Source organism: Anser anser (assembly GCF_964211835.1).
Source record: "Anser anser genome assembly, chromosome: 3".
NCBI lineage: Eukaryota > Metazoa > Chordata > Aves > Anseriformes > Anatidae > Anser > Anser anser.
Window position 1 is genome coordinate 34,842,624 of NC_139722.1, and position 24,358 is coordinate 34,866,981.

Consider the following 24,358-nt stretch of genomic DNA (forward strand, 5'->3'; position numbering starts at 1 on the left):
AATTACCGTTTCTGGACAGACAATTTTCAGAGGATTCTTACAGCTGCTTCTCAGACATCTCACAAAAAAAGCCCAGGGTGAGTCTGGCTGGGATGTGCAAGATGATGTTGACAGAATGTTGCTCAGAACTGTAGTCACAGCACGCACTGTAGCAGCAGATTCATTTGTTCTGAGAGTTTAACTGACATTCTCCCCTCTTCAATTGAACTTTCACAAACATTAGTTATTCCTTGAGCCTTTCTGCAGGCAAGTTTTGTCTTAATTTGTAAGTAGAATGTTTGAATCGTACTGAGCTACTTGAGGAGAAAGTGATAGCATCCATAAAGACATGAAAAGCTAGAATTTCAGATCCCATTGAACAAAAGATCAAAAATGCTTTGAAAAGATTTTTTTTTAACTATAAATTTAACTAAGGAATTGTAGGGTGTGTGAATTTTGCTTTAGATACTGAAAGAGGGTGTAAATCAGTTTGAACTTTCTTGGCAGGTGGATATTGATGTGGGTAATGGAGATTATGATTACTGGGACTGATTTTAGGGAACTATGCATTTCAAAAACACAAAACAAAAAGCAATTAAAGAGAAATGCTAATCAGCTCAAGACTGTATCCTGAGGCACGGCAATTTGTAAGGTAATTACATTTTAACAAGAGACAATGGTATTAAATTCAGAACAAAAAGATTTCCTGTGAAGTCTTTCATGTGTGCCTGCCTTAAAATATTTTAGAGATGCTTATCAGCATGTTATTTAAACACTAAACAGCAATTAGGGATAACCTCAGTTACCTTAGTGTGTGCTTTCTTATATGGTGGGTGCTGTTGGCTTTGTGCCAACAAGAGAGGGGAAGAATCACCTCCTTTGCCCTTCTGACCACACTGTTTTTGATGCAGCCCAGGATACGGTAGGCTTTCTGGGCTGCAAATGCCCATTGCTTGCTTATGCAGAGTTTCTTGTCAACCAGCACCGCCAGGTCCTTCTCATTCTCCTCTCAGTCTGTTCTCTATCCAGCCTGTATTTGTGCTTGGGATTGCCCTGGCCCAGATGTGGTATGCAAATGCATGAGCTAGCTGCGGCCCAAAGTAGGGAGCACGTGGCCAGCAGTATAGCAGGCTGCTGGACCTCCCTGCTCCAGGGCACCACTGGTCTCCTGCTCACTTGTATTGCTCCTTGGAGCAACTCCTGTGTGACCTGGAAGAGTGGCATGGGCTATTTTACTAATAGCATGAGATTTCTTATAAATCGATGTAACAGGAGAATATAACACTGTTGATGTTTAACATGTTATTACTGTTTTGTTTGTTTTATAATAGTTAAAAGGCAGGTTAGACTTTCTTCTAGGCTTTCAGATTATGTAGTAAAAAGGTGTGCTGTTCGTGGTGGTCACCCTGTAATGTTGAAGAAGACAGGAAAATTAATTGCAACTTTTTATTCATTTCCTCCATTCTCAACTTGGTGATGTAAATACATGAATTCTGATTAGCAGATCATTTAATGGAGATCCCCATAGTCCTTTTTTTCCATCTTATGTAAAGCTCAGTCTTATATAATTAATAATTTTTAAGTTATTTTACTTTGAAAAAAAAAATTGGATTGAGAAATCAGAATAGGAAAATTTCAAAAGTTAAATTAAAAAATGTGGTGCTTGCAAAATACACCTTATTGTTAATAAACGTATTTCCATATACCTTGTGAGGAAAAGTCAGCAAGAACTGATCCCATCAAAAAAAAAAAAAGTATCCAAAATCCACAGTCCATAGCAATCTGATCTGTAAAAAGTATGTTTATCTTTAAATTCTTTCTGAGAAAAACAGAGTTCATGTAAGACTTCATTAAAATTAGTATTAATATATCTTGAAATTATAGTCTATATAGAAGGTTTGCTTTATGAACATACCTCTGAACTTTCTTGGATGGACTAGCTTTTTGTGTGCATATGTATGGTTGTGTACACGTGTATATGCTGCTACCCACGTTAACACACTGGTGAGCAAGAAGAATAGGTTTGTTATCTAACTAACCATCGGTAGCAGTAAAAATATTCCTCTACTAATTCTGTGGCATAGATTTACGTTGGTAGTAATTGCATCAATTAGCGCTACACAAAAACATCTGGGAAAAGAACTGGAGACATGTTTTGTTCACATTATTAAATGGGTTGGAAAGGTTAATAAGCCTTGAGCCGGCAAATGTTCTAGACTGATTTTTTTTCGTGGTATTATAAAACTATTTTGAAGTGCATTTGCCCCCTGAAAAGCAATTACCTCAATAAATGCTTCCTCCTTGCCATCAGACCTACCCTTTCTGTGTGGCTAAACCCATTTTATTTTAGTGCAGTAGTATTTGCAGATGAAAGATAATTAGCTAGCTTGTGGTTTCTATTATCCATAATCAATTAGATAGTTTACTAAGTCGCAATTAGTTGCACTTTTTGAGACCCACTGAAAGTAACACAGTTGCTTAGCTGCTTGGAAGAGCCTGAGGTTATAGGGATAAGTGAAGTGACATAATTTGCTTTCTAAAACGTTTTCTATTGATTACTCATGTGAAAGGAAGATCTTAGTGAATTTGTAAGGCCAACACTTATGAATCAAACAAAGGTTTTTCCTTGTAAAATTGTACTTCTAATACCCACATTACAGCAGCTAGAAGCATAGAACTTCAAATTATGTTTCTGCATAGTCATTTTTCTCCTCAGAATCATACTTTACCATTGTATGTTATTTTTTTCTATAATATTTAATGAGGGACTAACACAAATTAATAAGCTGTGAATGCACTGTTACTGAGGGAAAGAAAATGTATTTTCAGAGCGCTAGCCAAGCAGTGATGACATGATAGTGTCTTCTAGCATGCAACAGAAGGAAAGAACCCTTTAAACCATGCAAGTTACATTGTCAAGTTATAAAAAGGATTTTCCTAATTATACAGTTGGATTTAATTGGACTTTACAAATACTTAATATCATGCTTTTTTTTTTTATCTGTTGTGATAAGAATGTCAATATTGAATTGGCGGTAGCTTTTGGACTGCGGGTTTTTTCTTACCAAGATCCAGAGAGACATAACTGGAACTTGCAAGGCTAGGGATAATATTTTCATCAATTATCCTAATTTTTACAATGTCTGGAAAATTCAGCAAAATGACTTTGCCCCATCAAGGCTTTGCAGTCAGATGGCTGTGGTGTCTTACTGCTGTCCTTGACATAGGAGGTTACCTGAAAGACATTACACTGGAGAGCCTCAAACACGGATTTTAGGTTTAAGAGAAGCACAAACTAAACACTCCCTTGAACCACCATCTACTGAAGGTGCCTTACCAGGAGAAGGCAAAATGCTGTCTTTTTATTAGATTCTAGTGGGATCAAGAATCACTTACCTGATCTATAAAAGCAATTGTTACGTAATAAATTTTATACACTGGAAAATCTAGCAGTATATAGTTTAGGGTGGTAAAATGATTTCATACTGATTTCATAGGCCTATGTCAAAGCCTATAGCTTTGTACTCTAGGCCTAAACAGTTGTTTAGGTTTGCTAGAGCTATTGGTCCATTTTCTAAAGTACATAATTGATTTTCTAGCAGGTATGATTAACCTTTGAGTTCTGATCAACCAGCTACCATAATTGCAGTCTTTTAGATGACCTTGTTCTGAAATATTACTGATAGATTTTACTGTTAAGTAGGACATAGAATTTCATTCCAAAAAGATAATTCCCCAAGGTTTATGGTTTTATCTTATCAGTTATTCCTTGCATACAACAAAGATTCTAAAATTTCAGATTGAAACTGTGGTTTCCAAATACAGGACAGTTGCATTTACGTCAGATAGCACTAATGTTTATAATAAATTCTAAGTTTGGTCAGCAAACTTACTTGACAAACTGGCACTTCCCCTTTGTAATTGAGTCAGATATGGATACTGATTTGGACATTTTCTACTGAGAGCAAGAACCCTGAGTTTTTATTTGCTTTCTAGAAGCATCATTTGAATAGATGACAATTGAGAGAGTTTTTTACTTTTTTAATTTCTCATGAAAATCCACCAGCTTTAAGTATAAGTCTAAAACAAAGCTGTTGTTGTTGAATTGTAGATCATTATTATATGTCACAGCGTGTGGATAATTAGGTAGAGAAAACCTCCTTTGACTCCAGGACAGGAGGTCGTGCTGACCTTTGATATGGCAATTTGATTGAGTTAGTTGTTTGGCTGTTACCACATAGAGGAAAACATTTCTTAGAAGTAATTGTGTCTGAATATATAGCCATTCTAATTACATAAGTACTATATATTACTGCAAATTTTAACATTATTCCTTAAACTGTCATCCAAGATGGTGGGCTTTAGAAACATTTTCACACTGTGCTTATGCATTGATTTTCCTTTATTCCCAGATCCATGAAATGTATGACATTACTCAGTATGAAAATATTTTTTCTTTGTTCATGATTCTGGAACAACTTCTTCAATATGAGACAGAAGAAAGTAATATTTCAAGCTTGGACTGTGATGGAGAAGAAAAAATCAAATTTCTGAAGAACCTTGATCAAATTATTCTTCACCTTTCAGATGAATTCCCTTTGTTTTCTTTATATTTATGGAGAGTGAGTGTTCTTTTGAATTCAGCTCAAATACAAATTGATTAAAATAACCAACCTACTTCTTAACAGTGCCTTTGTTGTGGGACTGCATTGGAAAATGTTTGAGCCAGACAGGAAAATTGTAGTTACTGGAAAACATTTACTTGAAACTACTATGCTATACAGCAGTTTCAGAGATAACGCAATTTATTTCCAATTTTAAATATACAAGAAATGTAATAATCCAGATGCTGTTTTGAATAAAAGCTATTTATTGTAACGGAAAACAATACGTTGGTGTTTGCATACATAGTGAAAATGGTACCAAAGAAAATTGTTTCAGGTGATGCTCAATATGCACTATGAACTTTAAAGCCAAGAAATAATGGGTGTGTAGACCTAGGCTTTCACATTAGGAAACAGAGTTCTGTAGCTTCTGTGTGCATGGGAGACATTCGATGGTTGGGCATATAGATAATACGAAATAAAAGACTGAACATCTGGGCAAAAAATGGCAATGACATGCTCAGTATGATGGAGCAAAGATTGCTGTCTGATAATGGAATCAGAAAAAAAATGTTTATTTTTAAACGTGGTAACTTATCAATACCTATTCTCCTAGGACGGTCTTAGTTTCTGATTTAATCAAAATAATTATTATCTGAGCAAAATAAAATCTGATGCTTAGTTTTACAACTTTCTTACTCTCATTGTATATTGCTTGGCTTTCCTCCATGTGTGTAAACAGTAGGCCTAATTTACTCTGAGTTGACTAATGATTTCAAAGATTGATTAAATTTAACTCCTTTTATGATTGCTTTAAATCATTCTGTTCAAAATCAATGAACATTGATAAAATCTCATTTGTATGGTTGTTTGTTGTCCTTTTTTTACATTTTATTTTTGTGCAATATAATTGTATTCATAGTAATAATTAACGTCACATGTTAATAGAAACATAAAAGGCCTGTAAAATGAGTTCAACAATGGCTTAACTGATCCAGAGAGGATTTAATAAATTAGAGGTGGTGGGGGGGGTAATTTTTATAATGACAGCGTTTTTTCTAGTAGATAAACAACATTAGAGTTTTGTTATGTCTCCTTGTAGTGTATAGTCTAAAACTAAAAATCTAAAACATTTTTAGCATTTGTCCTTATCCTTTCCTCTACACTTTTTAAAGACCAATTTTTATGTCCAAAAATTATCCGAAACATGGCATTTTCAGTACTGTAAATAATTTATCTTGTTAACTTGGATGCACTTATTTGAGATAATAAACCTATTTTTTCTACATAGGTTAAAAAATAGTAGTATTTGTAAAACCAGTTATTTTGATGTTGAATTGGCTCGTGAAAGATATTCATATAATTGTTTATATACTGTCCAACATTGTTATGTTTCTTAAACTTAGTATTTGGTATATCATAGTGTAACATTTGTTTAATCCTTTCTTTTAGCAAACTTTCTTTCAACAGAAGTCTGTTTGATTTGCAAAGCAAGTGTTCCAGAATATTCACATTAGAAAGTCAGATACGTTTAGCCAAATGAAAGAAAATAAAGGTACATAAATAAGGACATATGTTTGGCAGCCACTCAGGAACTACTGTGCCATTTTTTTTTTTTTTACTGTTCTATTAATTCTTGTTTGGTCAAGGTAAAGGATCAGTTCTTCCACATCCTTACATCACTCCTGTAACAGCACTGAAAGCATGTTTACAAAAAGATCAAGGAAAGGGGAATAAGCAAAAGGGAACTTGTACATAATTGATGTAATAATTTAAGCAATATTCAGTCATTTTAGCATAAAAAAAAAAAACACTTCAAAAGTGTTTTGCAAAGAAATGATATCACAGGAGGATACTGGAATCTGAAAAACAGCAAAATGGGTTTTGTTTCAAGACTCCTGTTCTGAAAGAGAATAGTTTCAAAAACAGATTGCACATCACTGCATATTTCCTGATCTGTTGGTCTATTAATATTTTTTTTATTGATGTCATTGCTTTCTTCCTTGCATATTGTGCCATTTTCTCTCGAGCAAACTCTCTAGGCTACTGGAAGAGCAATGGTTGTTTGGGGAAATATATGCATCCTTCATCAGTTTTGAAACAACTGCTGAACTGAGACATGGTTTATGAAATCTGACAAGAATGTGGAAGTTTAGTTTGCAGTTCTGAAAATGCTGGGGCAGGGTGAGAGTCCCCCTTGTAATACCATTGTAGCAGTTTAGACAATTACTAGCAAAAGTACTATTAACTGCTCTCTGGAGCTCTCCTAGTCTTCTGTTTTAGTGCAAAATTAAATAGTGTGGTTAATCCATGTTAGCAAGCCCATCTTAGCTGTGGTGGGAGCAATAGCCTCTGCAACCAGGATAGTTATTAGTTTGTTGTCTTGTGTTTCTTGAAGAGATTTTTCACCAAGATGGGACTTTCTTCAATATGAAGATGCAGAAATGTAGATGTTTAGAGGTCTCCATGTGGTTGAGATGTCTAATCTTTCTATGAAAAACTTTAAAAGTACCCTAATGTTTTGTGCTGAATCTTCAGCTGCTACTGCAAAGGAGTGCAGATCTTCTTTAAGTCCTGTGTCACATTCATTGTCTTCAAGTAAATGCCTCTGATACCCTGGAGCATCTTTAGTGGCATTGTCACTAAATGCCTCTGTTTAGGCAACTGAGTCAAGCAGGTAATACAGACTTAGATATGTAGCTCCTTATGAAAAGAACGTGCACTTAGGTGTCTTAATGTGAGAAGTAAATCCTACCCTTGATATATCTTTGTTTTTAGGGGTAGGATATCTTAGATTTAAGTCCAGGCTTTTCAGACAATTTCTGCTTTTGTCCAGTGACTATTAGATGTGACTTGAGTAGGCATCACTGTATTTAGTTTTGAAATAAAATGTGATGATGGAGCCAGTCCTTGGAGTTAGAAATTACAGGCATATATTCTGAAGTGAGGTTTTGCATCGCAGTTGGAGGAAACCTTCCTGCAATTTGAACTTCCTCCAAGTCTTACAATATCTACTAAATAGGGACATCAACATCCACCTTTTAAACATCTAGCCTCCAGAGAGGATTCCCAAATCTGGAGAAAATTACATGTGGTCTTTGCTGAATGGAGAAAGATGACTCAAAAGAACAGTTGAGAAGCCCCAGGTGCTGAGCATAGCCTGTCCTAGACCTATAGACTAGATAACACTAGAAGAAGAACTCTGAAAGAAGTCTGACTTATTGTTGCTTCCTGGAATGTTTGACCTGGGTTAGCCATATAGGTTTACAATTAACAGTTCGAGGATATTTCTTTTGTCTTGATGATTTTCTTTTTGTGAATATATATATATATATATGTTAGAATTTGGCAAAATGCTAATGTTCTGAAAATGCAAAGTATTTAGGGTTTTATATAGATGTGTGTGTGTATTTATATATATATATATACACATGCTGTCAAATTATATATTTATATGGTCAAATTAGCAGTGCGTGTTAATTAGTAGCCAGACAGCTGTTTATGATCTTGTAATTTGTTACTTTGCCACATTCATAGCTTCCCCCGTGACTATGTTTTGTACCAGTCTGCATCTGTTTTAAAAAGAATTTTATGGTAGAGTGTCTCATTTTATGAGAGTAGAAAAATTATGATACAAGAAAAATAATTTTTTATTCTATTGCTGCTCCGCTGGCTCTTCTGCTAACTAAAAAATTTTACATACCTGCTAATGACAATAATGGTTGGGATTTTGAAGTGAACTCTCTGAGGATGTTTTTCCAAAATTTTATTTGGAATCTTTTTATAATCTATATGTGGTTTACTGATTTGAGATAATTATTGCTTGTATATATTGGTAGTAGTGCTAATTAAATTTTACCTCTTTTTAATGCCATAATATTTTTTTTTTATTTTTTGTTCCAGTTATCTTTGCATTACTAGCTGATACAGAGTAACGCTTTCTAGTTTACTGTGGCACAACATTCGTCTGACATTTGTATGATCGTAGGATAATTCGTGTTGGAAGGGACCTCCAAAGGTCTCCAGTCCAACCTCCTGTTTGAAGCAGGGTTAGCTGTAGGGTCAGACCAAGTTGCTTGTTGCTAGTTCAGTATCCAGTCAGGTGTTTAAAACTCCAAAGACAGAGACTGCACTGCCTCTCTGGATAACCTACTCTCCTGCTTGACCGTTTTCACAGTGAAAAAGGTTTTGCTTTAAACAGTCTGAACCTCTGTTTGTTTTATGCTCACCGTCTTTAGTCTTCCCACTACACAGAGCCTGGCTCTGTCTCCTTCATATCTTCCCCATGTCTCCTTCATACCTTCTTCCAGGTGGCACTAGAGGCTGCTTTCAGGTCCTCCTGGAAACATTTCTGTCCCAGACTGAACAAGCCCAGCTCTCTTAAGCCACCTCACAGGGCAGATGCTCCATCCTTGACCATCCTGGTGGCCCTCCACTGAATGCACTTCAATTAATCCTCTTTTTCCTGGAGGGCCCAAAATGGGCAGCGAGAGCCTGGATGTGGAATAAGAAGTGCTGAGTAGAGGTGGGTCATCCCTTCCCTTGATCTGTACTCCTGCTGACACAGCCCAGGACACTGTTGGTCCTTGTTGCTGCCAGGGGCATGTAGGCTCACGCTTAGCTCACTGCCCACCAGAGCTTCCAGGGCTTTGCCAACAGAGCTGCTCCCCAGCCAGGCATTCCTAGCCTGTATCACTGCAAGGAGCTCTTACTTACTGGGTGGCACGTCTTGCATTTGTCCTTGCTGAATTTCATATTCTCTGTCGGCTCATTCTTCCATGCTGTCTAGGTCCCTCTGATGGCAGCCCTGCTCTCAAGCATATTGGCTGCGACTCCTAATTTGGTGCCATCTGCAAATTTGATGAGGATGCACTCCATCACTTCCTCCAGGATATCTCCTTGTGATACTCCAGTTGTGGCAGACATAAAAGTACAACCCGTTAACCACTACTGTGTGAGCTTGACCACCAAATAATTTTTCAACCCACCTGTTTATTCACTCATCTAGACAGTAACATCCTAATTTGGATACAAGAATGCTGTGAGAGGCAGTGTGGGAACCTTGCTGAAGTCATCCCCAAATCCAGTCATTTTATCCTAAAAGGCAATCAGGTTGGTGTGGCATGATTTATCTTTAGTGAATCCATTCCACTTATTTTTCTTGTCCACATGTCCAGAAAAGTGCTCTGAGAAGGACTCTCTCTGTGATTTTTCCCAGGAAGTAAAGTAAGGCTGACTGGCCTGTAGTTCCTCAGGTTGACTTTTTGGTCTTTTTTGAAGACAGATAGGTGTGACATTGTCTTCCATTGCCAGGGACCTCACCTGATCTCTGTCACCTTTCAAAGATGATGCAAAGCAGCCCTGCAAGGACATTGACAAGTTCTTTCAGCAATCATGGATGTAGACCCCTTGATCCCATGGACTTGTATGAGCTGAAATCTTGCAAATAAAACATTAAATTGATCTTCATATACTGCTGATAGTTCCTCTCCTTGAATGCTTTCACGAAGCAGAAAGTCCTGGGAGACCTCACTGTTGAAGAATGAGGTAAAGACGACATTGAGATCCTCAGCCTTATATGCTGCCCTCAGTTTGATTGAAAGCTGTCTGTGAAGTACCATGATATAAATCACTTTGAAAGTCATTGGTAGTGTAATTAAGATTATGTCTGTATTTCGGGAGGATCTAGCTCTGAAAATTCAGAATTGACATCACATTTGTTTAAAAGCATTTACTCTAAAACGCAGTTTACCTTAGACTTTTAAAAAGCTGTAGATTTGGGGTGGATTAGTATATGGTCATATTTTATTGATCTAGGCAAAGGAATCTAGGTCTTTTGCTGGTAATGGGAACAGAAGACTCAGTGACTGTTTCACCAGACCAAAATACATCTTACAACTTCTGCTTTTCTATTAGTTCCACAACTCATGAGTATATGTGGCCTGGAGGGACAACTGAGTGGAGTAAAACAAAACTTCTCAGAGGTGAAAAGCCCAACCCATAATTTGTTATACAAAGCAGAAGTGAAGAGCAAGGATAAGGGGAAATAAGGGGAAAAGTAGCTCAACCGAAAAATAGACTGGAAAGAAGAATGAGAAGGAAGGAGGTTTCAGAAGAGCAGGAGATTTTGACATTGCTGGCAGTGTTAGGTGAGATGAGGAATATGGGAATATCGTATGGCTGGGCCACAAAATGAGATGCAATGGGCAGAGGGATTGGTACTGTAAAAAAATAAAATAAAATAAAAAACTTAATCACTTACCCTTCTTTTCACAGAGGAGAGAGGAAAGACAAGGACAAAATTAGATTGATATTTAGCTAAATATCAGTTAGATTGATATTTAGTGTCATCTCACTCCCTCACTGACTCACTTTCAGCTTCTTCCAGTCCTACCCCATGAATAAACTCTGTACCTTAGTGACCCTGCACAGAACTCAATGATCAGCTTGAGAAAGAAGTAGATGAAAACTACATTTGGGTTATAATCAAAGGATTAGAATCTTACATTATTTTCAGTTTAATAAAGAAAAAAGGGCAAGTTTTAAAATGTTTTTAATTATTCATGATGCTAAAACTAAAAATAGGAAAAGCAAAGGTTTTGGATGAAGTTTTGAGGTTTTCTTTTTTTCTTTGTTTTCATTCTCTGAACAGCTCTCCATGTATGTACATTTCTCTTTAGAGCTCAAAGGAGCTTTGCTCAGCTTTATGCCTGTAGCTTTTCTGGTTTGTACTTTTTCTACTGTTGCATGACAGAAAAGGTCTTTTCCTGTTCTGCAGTTCTTATCAGCTTGATTTCAGATAGAGTTACAGCAATGTAATCCAGATGGTATGTTTCACCTAGAGCTACTTTAAATCACCTCCCCTTATATAAATTGTTTCATCCTCCCTAATTGTGTTTACTTTTAGTTTTCCCATTTTTCTTTTAAGCACATTTACTTAGTCTGCACCTTCTTAACTAATCAAACAGGTAAAGTTGGTTTTTATCCCTGATTTAACTAAGCCATTTCTTCAACATGATTTTTTGTAAACTTGCTGATTTCAAATTCATCCCAAATTTTTCGGGGTTATGCCCACAGTTGTTATTGCTATACTGAAGAGAGGCTTATCTTTGAGAAGAGCACTGTTTGCAAGTCACCTGCTTACCAGTCTTGAAAATACTATGAAGTAAGACATCAGGTTGGAGACATCTCTGTCAAACTATGCTTCAAGGAACAATCTTTGCCAGCCAGGAAAATGCTCCAGTGAACAGAGTCCCAAGAAAAATTGTTGTTAGGGGTTCTTAAAAAAGGCAATCTTCTTTCTTTGCACATTTCTGTAGTTGACAGAGACACATGAATAGATGAAGGCTAATTCTGGTACCATCCAGAATCCACCAATTCAGCAAGTGGGGTTTAAAAAGCATAGATGCATTCGTCAGCATTTTTGGCATCACAACAGCATTAGAAACCCGACACTGCAGATTTTAGCCCTGGTGTTGGTTACTTCTCCAAGAAGTTTCTGAGGTTTCTTGCCATCTTTTGTCAGCTGCTGTTTCTGGTATTTCTTCTGTCAAAGCATAACTTTTTGCGGTTATTATTATTGAATTTAGTTATAGTTTTTGAGCACCTTTCTAGTTTATGAAGTTTGAAGCCTGATTCTCTCCTCCAGAATAACTGTGTCCTCCCTGACCCCTGCATGGTGACACCTGCAGATTTCTTAAGTTTACTCTGTGATACATTCATCCAAGTTTGTACAGATAGAAGAATATTATGGAGTAAAAGCTCAGGAGAAAGCTACAGAGTTGAAACTCTTGTAAATTGCTATTGCATACTGTAAGAAGATAAAACATTGAAAGAAAAGGTATTATTATAAAGGAAATACAGAGCATAATCTGTTTTTACATAAATGAGCTACATGGATTTAGTGAAGCATTTTCTTTGTGTTTCTGCTGAATGCAAGTAAAAACTGTGTCAACCTAATTTTCTATTACCTTTTCAATGTACAGAATTAACAAGCAGGGCTTGCATCCACAAAAGACTTTGAACACGTATATTACTTCTTTTGTTACCTGAGGAAGATAGTGGGGCATCTCTGACCTTCACAACCCTGCACTGGTGTCATCCTCTGGAAAGTTATTTCTGGCCATTGGGTATTCTGGGTTTTGTCTTTCATACCAGAGACAAAGAAACATGTCTTGAGCCAAAAAGAGAAAGAATGAAAGATTAATTTTGTAGCTGTATTGGGTTTACATGGCAAGGTTTTGGTAGTGGGGGGGCTGCGGGGGTGGCCTCTGTGAGCAGAGCCCAGCAGCTGCCCCATGTCAGATCAGAGCCAGCTCCAGCCGGCTCTGAAAGGGACCCGCTGCTGGCCAGAGCCGAGCCAGGGAGCGATGATGGGTGGGCCTCTGGGAGAGCAGATTTAAGGAAGAGAAAAAACTGCTGTGCAACAGCAGCTGGGAGAGAGGAGAGAGAAACACCACTGCGAAGAGTGAGACCCAGCCCTGCAGACCCCAGGGTCAGTGCAGCAGGAGGTGCTCCAGGCAGGCAGCAGCAGTTCCCCTGCGGCCTGTGGAGAGGCCCCTGGTGGAGCAGGCTGTCCCCCTGCAGCCCATGGGTCCCACACGGAGCAGATCTCCACGCTGCAGCCCGTGGAGGAGCCCCCGGTGGAGCAGGTGGATGTGGCCTGGAGGAGGCTGCGGCCCATGGAGAGCCCCCGCAGGAGCAGGCCCCGGGCCGGAGCTGCAGCCCGTGGAGAGGAGCCCACGCAGGAGCAGGGGGTCTGGGGGGAGCTGCCGCCCGTGGGGGACCCGTGCTGGAGCAGTTTGCTCCTGGGGGATGAGGGAGGAGGTGGAAGAGGATTTTCTTAATAGAACTAAGCACAGTCTGCTTTCTGAACAGAGAGCCAGTTGAAGCTTTTCTCATGTTTTTTGTTGAAAAGAAAAAAAAATCCCTCATGAGTGGGCAATGAAGACTGCTAAAATCCCATTCAGTGTTAATTTTTCCTGTTAATTATCACTTACTTTTTAAGGCAAACAAACAAATCCTTTATTTCAAAGGAGTCTTTGTTTTTTTCTCTTTTTGTGTTTTTCTAAAGGCTCTTTTGAATAGAAAGACTTTGTAGAAAATTATGCAACATTTTAAATGTTAGTCTGCTACCATTAGAATATAATGGAATAGATTCTTATATAGATTTTTGGTGCAGCAATTTGTTCTGCTGTTCAGAAAACAGTTTGTACCATTTGTTCCTTTGAAAGTACGCTCATATATTAGAAGCTAATAGAAGCACAAAGGAAGCCTGTTCCACATGGATACCACTGAAGTCCAAGTTCCTTGTTGCACTAAGGTATTGTACAGGCATTTCTGTGTAATATTAATGTAAGTTTCTTGAGCAACATGCTCACTTTTTTTTTTTTGGTTCTAATGATTATATAAAACAAAAATGACATCCCAAACTGCAAGAAGTAAACTGACTGTGAACTTCAGCATTATGTTTGGCACCTTGAGCTTTTTGCTCCAAATGAGAAGGAAAGTCTCCTTAAAATAATTTATGTTGCAATATGAAAATCACTTAAGGCAATAATTGAAACAAGTGAGTTAAAGGAATACATGTCAGCCAAGTATATCACTGGAATTATTTTTGACGCTTTTTTTTTTTTAACCTACTAGTTTATAGTAAAGTTAGAGAGGGTACTAGAGGCAGCATACACTCAATTCATTTCTCTGTGAAGTTAATGATCCTGTTCCACACAAAGTGCCTTTGTGGTTATTTTGAAATAAAATAAGGTTTCTCGTTTTCAACAGGGGAAAACATTGCCAGTCGAAGCGCTTTGTTGCGTTCTGTGACTGGACTGCATGCAAATATCACGTTTACCATTACTGTTAACACCTTCCCTCCCTTCTTCAGCTTTGGTTAAGCTGACCAACACAGTGAGAGTTTATCTGCACCTGTTAGGCCATTAACAACAAGGATGAAATACTGAAATAGTGTGATCATCTTTATAATGAAACATTCAAGAGGTTGTCTTACCTATTTTATTTCTGCAAGATGTTTCACCTTTATTTTGGTTGCTGCAAGCCCACAAACATAACTGTTAGACTTTACATTCCTTATTCAGAGTAGCTTAGTGCAAGTGGATATTTTTGTTCCTGTTTCTGGTTTATTTTTTAATTAGCCTATTTTAACTTATGGATGCACACATGGTGCAAGAATTATAGAAGAACGGGGTCATGAAGCCTATTTTCCCATAACATTCCTGCCCCAAAGAGCAGAAAAGACAAAAACCTTATAGATGACACTGGTGAAGAAGCCTGTGCATCTTTCCTTTCCATTTGTATTTTTCCTCTGGATGTACTATTTTCAAAAAAAATTTGAAAAAAGTGCTTATCATAACCAAACCATCAAATCCGCTTTTAAGCTGAGTGACAGAATTCTTTTCAGCAACAATTTAAGTGAAGATGAGAATTTATAAGTGAAAAAATATCTTACTAATTTCCAGACTGATGAACAGCAGATCATTTTATGTGTTGTCTTGGCAATGTGCTACGAAGTGTTGATAGACAGGAATACATCCATTTAATATTCTGTGCCCCTGGTCAGGTCTTATATTCTTTATTTGCTTTCATTTAACCCTCTCGACTTTCCCCCATGATTCAGTCTTTCCAGCCAGCCTTATTTGTGTTGATATCCCGTGAGATGTTTTGACCATATCTTTCTGATAATATTATTATGCTTGGAGAGTAATTATTTTAAATGTGACTGAGTTGATTCTCTTTTGTGTGATTGTAGCCTTCCTTGTCCATGTTGCAGGTGCTTATGTAAAACCACCATATATTTGCTGAATTCATTTTTAACTTTAGTCCACTAGCAGTACCATTTATTCTTGCAGTAGTATTTAGACATGCATGCTTTTTTTCAGAGAAAGAAGTGACTAGACGCTTTTGGTTCCTCTCTGAACACAATGAAACAGGTATTTTAGTTAAAAAAAAAAAACGTTAGTCTACCATGGATGTGCTCTTTATGGTAGCTCATTTCAACTGAGGTGGATTTCGGATGTTAGCACAAGAGCAATTCAGCTGGAAGGTTGTAGGCCATCATGATGCCAGTCATTAGCAGCTGGAAGTAATTTTGAAAAGTGACCTTTCCAGCTACAATCAGAAAAAAAAAAAAAAAAGCAGGTGTGTCTGCAGCCTTACTGATTCCTGGGTTCTCCTTTGCTCTTTGTAAATCTAATTCATCTCTTTCAGACATACCTGTTGTCAGAAATTTGGGTAAATGTGTTATGCTTTGCCTAGAGTCTAATTACCTGCGTATTTACAAATTCTAGTGCAAGGTTTCTGCCCTTTGCTTTAAATGTCATCCTACCCAGAAGGAAATATCAAGTTCTCAGGAGTCTGAGGAGGGTGTCCACGGAAGTCCTAGAGAAAGCAGGAAAACAGAGCTTCAGGCAGGTGATAAGCCATGAGGCCTGAACTCCCAGGAAAGGGATAAAGGGAACTTGGGATAAAAGCATTCCTGAAAGGTAATAGTAGTGTCTGTGCTTCCAAGGTACATGGGGTTTAAGAGTTGGATCACAGTTCAGCAGTCTGATCAGGGAGATTATCCTGGGTTAAAATCTCAAGTACGTTTGAGATTGTTTTCTTCCTGGAGGCATTAATGTTAATTTTTCTGTTAAGTGAAAAATTCTGTTTTATTTATGTCTCTGAATAATCACTCCTGTTGATTTCTTTGCCTCATTTGTTATTTGTAAGTTCTCTCTATATACTCTGCTTACGTTTCAGAGGGTCAGTAATGCAATCCTTAAGCCTTCTTGCATATTACTTACAACAGCATCAGCTAAAGTCGGTCTTTACACCATATTCTGCAGTACACCCCAAGATAACTGCCTGCAGTCAATTCACTGTCGTCGGTCATTTCTGTTTGTTAATGCTTCTTTGGGCAGTTTTTAATTCACTCAGCTTGTGGCAAGTATGAGCCCAGGGGAAGCTTCCAAGGGGAAACTGGAATGACAGTCAGCATAAGGTCCCTGAGACGGAGGAGAATCAGTTGGGCTTGGAAAGGGGAAGATCAAAGCTAAAAGTCCTGTTATTTATTCAGATTCCATCTCCAGCACCAGTTTAAATCTTTGATAGCTCCACTGATCTTATCCTTACATCAACTCTGGTGTTTATCATCCTAAAGGAAATAGTAACTGTACGTGGGAGCAGCTGACAGTAAAAGAATTAAGATTCAGGGGAATGGAAATCACTCAGAAAAAGAAGAGAATCTTGTTTTGACCTTCAAAAGGACAACTTTAGTTGAAATACAGCCTCCAAATACACTCTGTAAAAAAAAAAAAAAAAAAAAAGAAACTTTTACAAAAATCTGTGATGATTTTAAAAAGTTCAATAGCAAATACCTACTTCTAAGCAAAGGCTTTTTCCTGAAGTGGCTGTAGCTGGAATACTGCAGAAGAGAAACAGTGACGGTGAGGATGGTTTCACTATAGTGTGAAAGAAATTCAGAAGCTAAATTAACATAATACAATCAGAGTAAGTAGTAGCAAGTAATACTGACTTCTTCAGCCTTCAGAAGCTGATTAGTGACTGTATTAAAACGGAATTGTATGTTAGTGGAGATTTCTGTTCACAGCACTTTAAACTTTATTTTTTACAGCATTGATAGATGAAGTTAGGAGAAGGAATTTTGTTTTACATTTGAGAGTAAGGTTGATACATTGGAGTTATGAATTTATGTTCCATGTCATTAAGTTATTGTATTTGTTATTTTTATTATAACTTTTACTAGTAGTCCTTAGTTCTCCATTTTTCATATGTTCTTTTCATAAGAAGTTTTGCTTTGTTTTTGTCAGAAAACACTAGTTACATGACTTAATATTTAGAAATAGATTTTGAAACTTACAGTTTAATTAAAAAAAAAAAAGAGGCCATTTATACTCAGTACCAACTTTTACACACTGGGAGCTTCAGATCGATCAGAAGACTAGGGACAATCCTCCAGTAGCACAGAAATTCTGTAACTTATAAAGACAAGGAGTATGAACACATGAATTTAGCATGTGAATCATTTCAAGGAAAATATGGAAAGTATAAGGTGAATATAGAGCATAATGAAAGTACTGACATAACAAAGTTTTCTTTAATTCAGAATTGTAATGAAATTCTGATGATACTTATTTTGCATGAAATATAACATCTGCAAATTTACAGTTTCATATTTTTTTTCTGAATCTTATCTCAGAATTTCACCTTTATATTTCATATTTATTTCTGTTTGAATAAGTATAGTTATATGCTTACACATATACAGCTCACATATATGTTATTTCTGGTTTATTCATATTTTAGAATTATTTCTTACTTTTACATGCCATAATTTGATAGTGGTATATAAATTTTGCAGACATATACTTCACTATTGATATGCCACATTAAGTGAAATTTTTATTATTTCAATTGTTACTTTATCTTCATTTTAAATCTTAAATGCAGCTGTTGTTCAGTTCTGCTTGAAATATGCTGTCATTTTGTCTTTGGTGCCTCCAGTTTGAAACTAGTCCCTGAACAGTGAGGTGTGTGGCACAGAGCAGCAAAGACTATCCATAACAAAGTTACAAAGTTTGTGTGTATATATATATATATATATATATGTATATGTGTGTATATATATATATTTGAACAAATAAACAAAGGAAATTGCTTCTTCTCAGATGTCATTCATTAATTCCTGCTCAGGGAAAACATATCAAGAGCTGCTCTTGACTTTAACTTTATTTCTGGCCAATGACAAAAACAAGTAACAGGAGATTGTAAAGAGAAAAGAGCAGAATTATCCTTTTATTTCTCCACTTAAATCTTCCCTTTTTCAGGTTTGTTTTGTATTACAAATTGAAATTAACTGTTTTGTCTGAGCTATTACTCAAAAAAAAAAAAAGAGAGAGAGAAAAGAAAAATGGAAATTGAATAGCTTGCTTGAATTACTTGATTTCCATATGTACATTATCACATTATCTGTTATCTCTCTGGTTTCTTTGATTATAGCTTTTGTATATTTTTTGCAACTTAAACCCTCTAGGTGTTATTTATATCACAATCAACTTGTTTGATTAATAAATAAATAAATAAATATATAAATATAGGACAAATTTGTCTTGGTATTTTTTATTCGAGAAAGCTTTAGACTACAAGTGGCTCAGTAAAGTCCTAATATTTCAGGATTTCATTCAGCAGATCGGATTCCGTTAAGTACAGCTCAAAGTTGTTTAGAGAAATGTCAACATTGAATTCTGTAGAAGCAAATGTTATTCATTAATGAGTTGGAGCACGTTAATATACAACTCTTTGAATAAATAAACTGTAATTATATTGGAATATAATCCTCTGATGGAACAGCTACAAAGTTTGTCTCTTTCTAAAAGTCTTTCCTAATGCCTCACTGATTTCTATTTCCTACTCAATAAATTATGGGCTAATTAGTGTAGAGCTTTGTTGCAGACAAACAGCTTTCACTTTCTAAAATGCCGATCTTATCATGTTTCTACTTTCAGCAACAGTCTGTCTACAAACGATGCTCTTCTGTATCAAAGTTACCACTTCATTTATGGTTGTAAAATGCTGAGGAGATGAGGATTGTGGAAATTGCTATGATTATGCAAGTATATGGGTTTACTTGTTTCACAGCTGCCTAAATATTATTTAAATATAGGACTAGTCAGGAAACAATTTAATTTAGTGATTCATTATTATTAATTACATAAGTCTTTTACATTGCAGTCTCTTCCAGTGCAGTAGAAAAGTTAAAGCTTGAACCAGGGTAAATCTCTTGCCTAGATCTAAATAGAAGCTTCTGGCTCTGCTGCAATATGGTTAAAACAAGAGCTTGAACCTGTTTTTATCACGCTGTATGCCTTAGCTTACCAATTGGCTATCATTCCGTCTGTCACAACTCTGGTATTCTTACGACGTTTAAGATCTGATTAATCCGGTATTTTAAATCTGATTAAAATTTCTACCTGAATCTAAGAAACCTTTCCAAGTAAAATTTATTTTCTTAATTACGTCTTTCCTGTAAAAAGGCATGCCTTTAACAGTTGGATATTTTTCCCCCAAAAAAGTACATTCCCTTGAATGTTCCCAGTCAGCTCTATTTGGCTGTTGGGGGAGGGAGGAGGAGCTGTTTGCTACTATAAATCAAGCACAGCACTTACAGATAATTTGTGGAGCAATTAAAATAGCTACTAAGATTTTATGGTGTGCAATTATGTTTCTTCCATCAGAACATCATTAGGAGGAAACTTGTTTACCCTTGCAAGTAGAGCTTGTTAAATGTAAAGAAAAATGCAACTTGCAAGCAATAAAGGGCAGCTAAAAGGACGAATAAGATGTCCAAGGGTTCTTTATGAGTGGAGCTTTTTTGTGTGCTCAGCTTTTGTTTTTCTAGCCTTCCTTGGAATAAGAGTAAGAGCTCAGCAGAGCTATCGAAGCCCATATAGTTGGCTGACAGTTTTCAATGCAAATTCATGCATAAATAATGAAATATACCAGGTTATATTTAAATAAAAAAGCATTATGCACTGAACTTGTGCGTTCAATACTGTGTTGTGACATTTCCCCGTTCTTTCACATTTTTAATGAATCTCCAAAAGGTTTTTGTATGGCTCTTAGGTTTATGGGAAAATTAACGCTGGAAAGGATTTGAAAAGGTGTAGTCTAATCTCCTACTTGAAACAGGATCAACTAGAAAATCAAACCAGGTTTCTTAGTGATTTATTTGATCAAGTTTTGAAAACCCTGAAGGACGGAGACTGAACAGCCTTTCTAGGCAATTTGTTCTGCTGCTTAGTTGGCCTCCTGGTAAAAAAAGTTTCTCGTTACCTAGTCTTATGTCTGTTGTCTCGTCTTCCTTTCATGCATCACTGTGAAGAGCCTGGCTCTGTCCCCTTGAGAACCTCCCTATGGGCACTGGGAGATGCTGTTAGGTCCCCCAAAAGCCACCTCTTTTCCAGGCTGAACAAAGCCTCTCCTCACAGGGCAGGTGCTCCAGCACTGGCCATCTTGGTGGCCTCCACAACTCACAGCAGTTTATCAGTGTCTTTCCTGCACTGGGTGGGAATGGGATCGATATTCTTACAGACCTTTTAGATCCTTCTGAACTGTGGATAGTTCTCACAATCAGCTGTCACAAGGGAATGGCATTTCTTATATATTTTATTACTTAAGTGAAATTATGTTTTGACATGCATCAGGGAACTGCCTGAATAAGGGATACAAATACATGCATAATTTTAAGCATATATGCATGCGTAATTCTACCCCAATTCAATAGTAATCCTTGTATAAAAATGTGCACTTAAGCCATGTGACTGTGTAATATAAGTACACTCAAAGTAACAGAAGTGTCAAATGAAATCTGAATTCATGGGAAGCTTAAGCACTTTTTCAAAAAAAAAAAAAGCTGAAGATAATACTACACTGTTGCACAGTTGCTAAACATCATACTGTAATGCATAAGAGTGCAACTTTCAAAACCTGAAGTCATGCTCCTCTATAAGAAGAAGAGAGACAAGGCCTCAAGAAGAAGGAGGATCAATAGCAGGCAGGTGTGGGGTGCGGTTAAAGGAAACAAAGACTTAGGGGAGTCGTAGTAGCAGCTTTCAAGTACATAACATGTTATAAGTAAAATTGTATTTTGAATTTCTGTGTAACACTTTGACATTCACAAGGCTACCTGCGTGAATCAACATGGAAGAACAGAGTTGTCAGATGGTGCATCTTCTAGGTGAACCACCGCTGAAAAATAATTGATTAAAAATAGAGACAGAACTAAGTCATGCTTTGTTCTGTGTCAGAACAAATAAAAATTGAGTGAGAATAAGGTCTGTTCAGCTAAGAGAAAATGTCCAAATCACTTGTTCATGTAAAGCATTCTCATGTTTTTGGGAAGAAGTGAAGAAAGGAAGAAAAGGCTTCTCTGTTTGCTTGAAGGAAGGGAGAGAAAGCTTCTCTGTTTCCTTGGTAGGCTGTTTAAAATTGGTAGAATTTATCCCTTTTTAAAATTTTATTTATTTATTTTTCTTTCCCCAGCCCGTGTCCCTGGAGAGAAATAGAATTAATTCATTCCTGCAACAGTGTAGTGGATTCCTAAGCATCCACAGTGAAGGTGTATTTAATTTCTCATTTCGTGCTTCAACTGAGAAGTCTTACTGTTTTGGCTGATACTTTTTACTTTCTGGAGTAAGATAGTTCATTTACTGCTTTAACCTCTGCAGATAGAAGAAAAGTAGAAGAGGAAAAAATAAATTGTTAGATATTAATACCTTGAGTAATACTTCTACATAAGAAGTATTGAATACAAGAAGTATTCAGAATGCCTATTTGTTCTCAATTGTATCAGCATCTTTTACTAAACTGCACTGCACGAGATCATAGAATTTATAGAATAATAAAAAGATAAGTTTCTGCCGTAAATAATTCTGAATCTAAATTAAATGTAACACAGCAGTAAGCCAGAGTTAGAAAAATAGTTATAACAGCAGCTACCAGAATAATAAAGTAGCTTATTTTTGCAGATTTTTAAACTTAAAAATGCTCTGATTTTAGGAGGTAATGTCCAGAGGACAGCTGTGATGGATCAATCCATGTTCAGACTCAAAAATGTCATGGAGTTTTCTGGTATTAAAACCATACAAAGCAGAATTTTAAGTTCTTCAGGGTGAAACACCCACACATTTTGAATTTCTGGATATGCATATGACAACTGATTCCAGACTAAAGGCTTGCCACATTTACAAAATTTGTGCGTTATTTCCCTGCTTTTGATGCTCTGAGGAAGAACATCATACAAAAATGTATGATGGTTATCACTTCCTTTTCTCACCACTGGCTCGAGATAAATACAATAATTTATCTGTTCTGCTGTTGTCAGTATAGCTTCCCTTTTATCACTTGTTTTCTTTGGCCAGAAAAGTTTGATTGATTATTTTCTTCACTTTTTTTTTTTTCCTCCATGTTATTTTCAACCACCAATGGCCATCTATCCAGTGGCTGAACAAAGTGACCACATTAGATGTCTACATTGCCAAAAATTACAGCACAAGCAGGTCCTGGGGTTGTCCCCTGAGTCGTGCTAGAGACTGGAAGCTTTTCATTCAGCTCCTTGTCTGGAATGTGTCATGCCTTTGGGCACTAGCAAAGTTCTCTGATCCCAGGTCTTTGAAGCCTCTGAGAGGTCATTCCCTTAGTGACCTTGCACCAGGAGATCCCGGTCCCCTCTGTTTCTCTGGGTAGCCTGGTAGCAAAGACTTTTCTACGTGCTCCCGTCAATTCATGAACCTCTAGCCTGAGGCTGCGTTATGAATGCTTTGCCTTCACTGTCTCACAGACTTCCCCTTTCTGGGGATCTTTTAGAGAGATAAGGGAGTCTCTGAGAGACATTTTTTCAAGCTCCTGACAATGTCAACATTGCATCTGTTTAAACCGTTTAAGCATTTTTTCTTGTTTTGATAACATCACTAGGAAAGTAAAAAAGATTTGACTTCTGTGTTTGATACTCTGCAAAGACAGAGCTTATATGGGATCCCTGTGGTTTTTGAGATATATCTAATTCAGAGAACTAGTCTACCTGTGTTCTACCCAGAACTTCATATCCCAGATTGGAGTCATTCTTCAACACTTTCAAAGGGGCTTTGCGTTTCTCTTCAGGAAGCAGTCTCCAAGGTTATTTCTGTTGGTAACTGGTAAACCTGAATGTGTGATTATCTCCTGCTAGAAACTCTTAAGATAGATAAATGAGTTGTGCAAAGGTCCACTATGAGACCACAATGATGGAGATTATCCTCAGCACTCACTAGATTTCAACAAAAGCTCTGCCTCTATCAATAGATAGCTGTAGGTAGTAATAATACTACCAAAGGTCAGTAATGTTTCCATTACTGACAGATATCAAATTGCTACCTTCACCCAAATGCAATTTATCAAACATTATAATACCTCAATGCTTTGCGTAACTGATAAGCTCTGGATAGTTTGGGCCTGTACTTTCTGTTTTTTTGGGGGGGATGGCAATGACTCAAAGATGTAACAAAAAACGCTATTCAGCACATTCACGTTCACATGGACTACTGTGTTCTTTTTTACAAAAACTATAAAATTAAAATCTGAATTAGTCTTGAATGAGTATCAGTGCAACTGCATTGGGGCCACAGGCACATGCATCTCCACAAACTGCTCAACTAGCAATGTATTTTTTGAGTCTGATTTAAGGAAGCAATACTTTTGATAGACTGATGGGAGATGGTTTGAATTAGGTCTTTTGCAGTGCTAATCCTTGAGTAATAATCACGGTAAATTTCTCATAAAATTTACTTCCCACATCTATAAGTCTGTCTGATATTGTTTTTGACAGTTTATCCCTATGTCCTGCTCCAGCAGCCATCTCTATTTTTAAGTTTAAGCCTTTCCTGGCCACATGTAGACTGGTAGAAAGGTGGCCAGTCTTTATCTCAACCTCTGAATACTCTCTTGCTCTTGAGTCTGGTTCCTTCTTTTCTCATTTACTTGTCCTTGGCTTACTGTTGACCATGCAGTTCCTGTGTTCACTGCTTATTCTGCCTCCTCTCCTGTCTTGGCCTCAGTCTTCTCCTCATCTGTGCCTAACTGGTGGGCTTGAAAATCCCCATCAAAACAGCACTGCTCAAGCGAGGTCTCAGACCTCAAACATCTACTTGTTTCAGGCTTCCTCCTCCCTCTTTTATTTTCAAATTTAGTCCTTTCTGTAAAGAGGCTTAGGTAAGATGTTCTGT

At 37.0% G+C, this 24,358-nt stretch overlaps 1 protein-coding gene across 4 annotated transcripts in view; it reads left to right on the forward strand.

The window, feature by feature from the left end:
- MEI4 (meiotic double-stranded break formation protein 4) overlaps positions 1–24,358 on the forward strand; it is a 162,569-nt gene that overhangs the window by 77,618 nt on the left and 60,593 nt on the right. The window contains exon 5 of one of the 4 annotated variants that reach the window (XM_083828030.1): positions 4,392–8,085. The exons of 2 other annotated variants lie outside the window; for them this stretch is intronic. In XM_083828030.1, coding sequence (XP_083684156.1) covers positions 4,392–4,643 — 252 coding nt within the window. In that variant the 3' untranslated portion in view covers positions 4,644–8,085. Of the gene's footprint in view, positions 1–4,391; positions 8,086–24,358 lie in introns of those variants that run through there. One more of the 4 variants, XM_083828029.1, reaches the window with a different exon arrangement.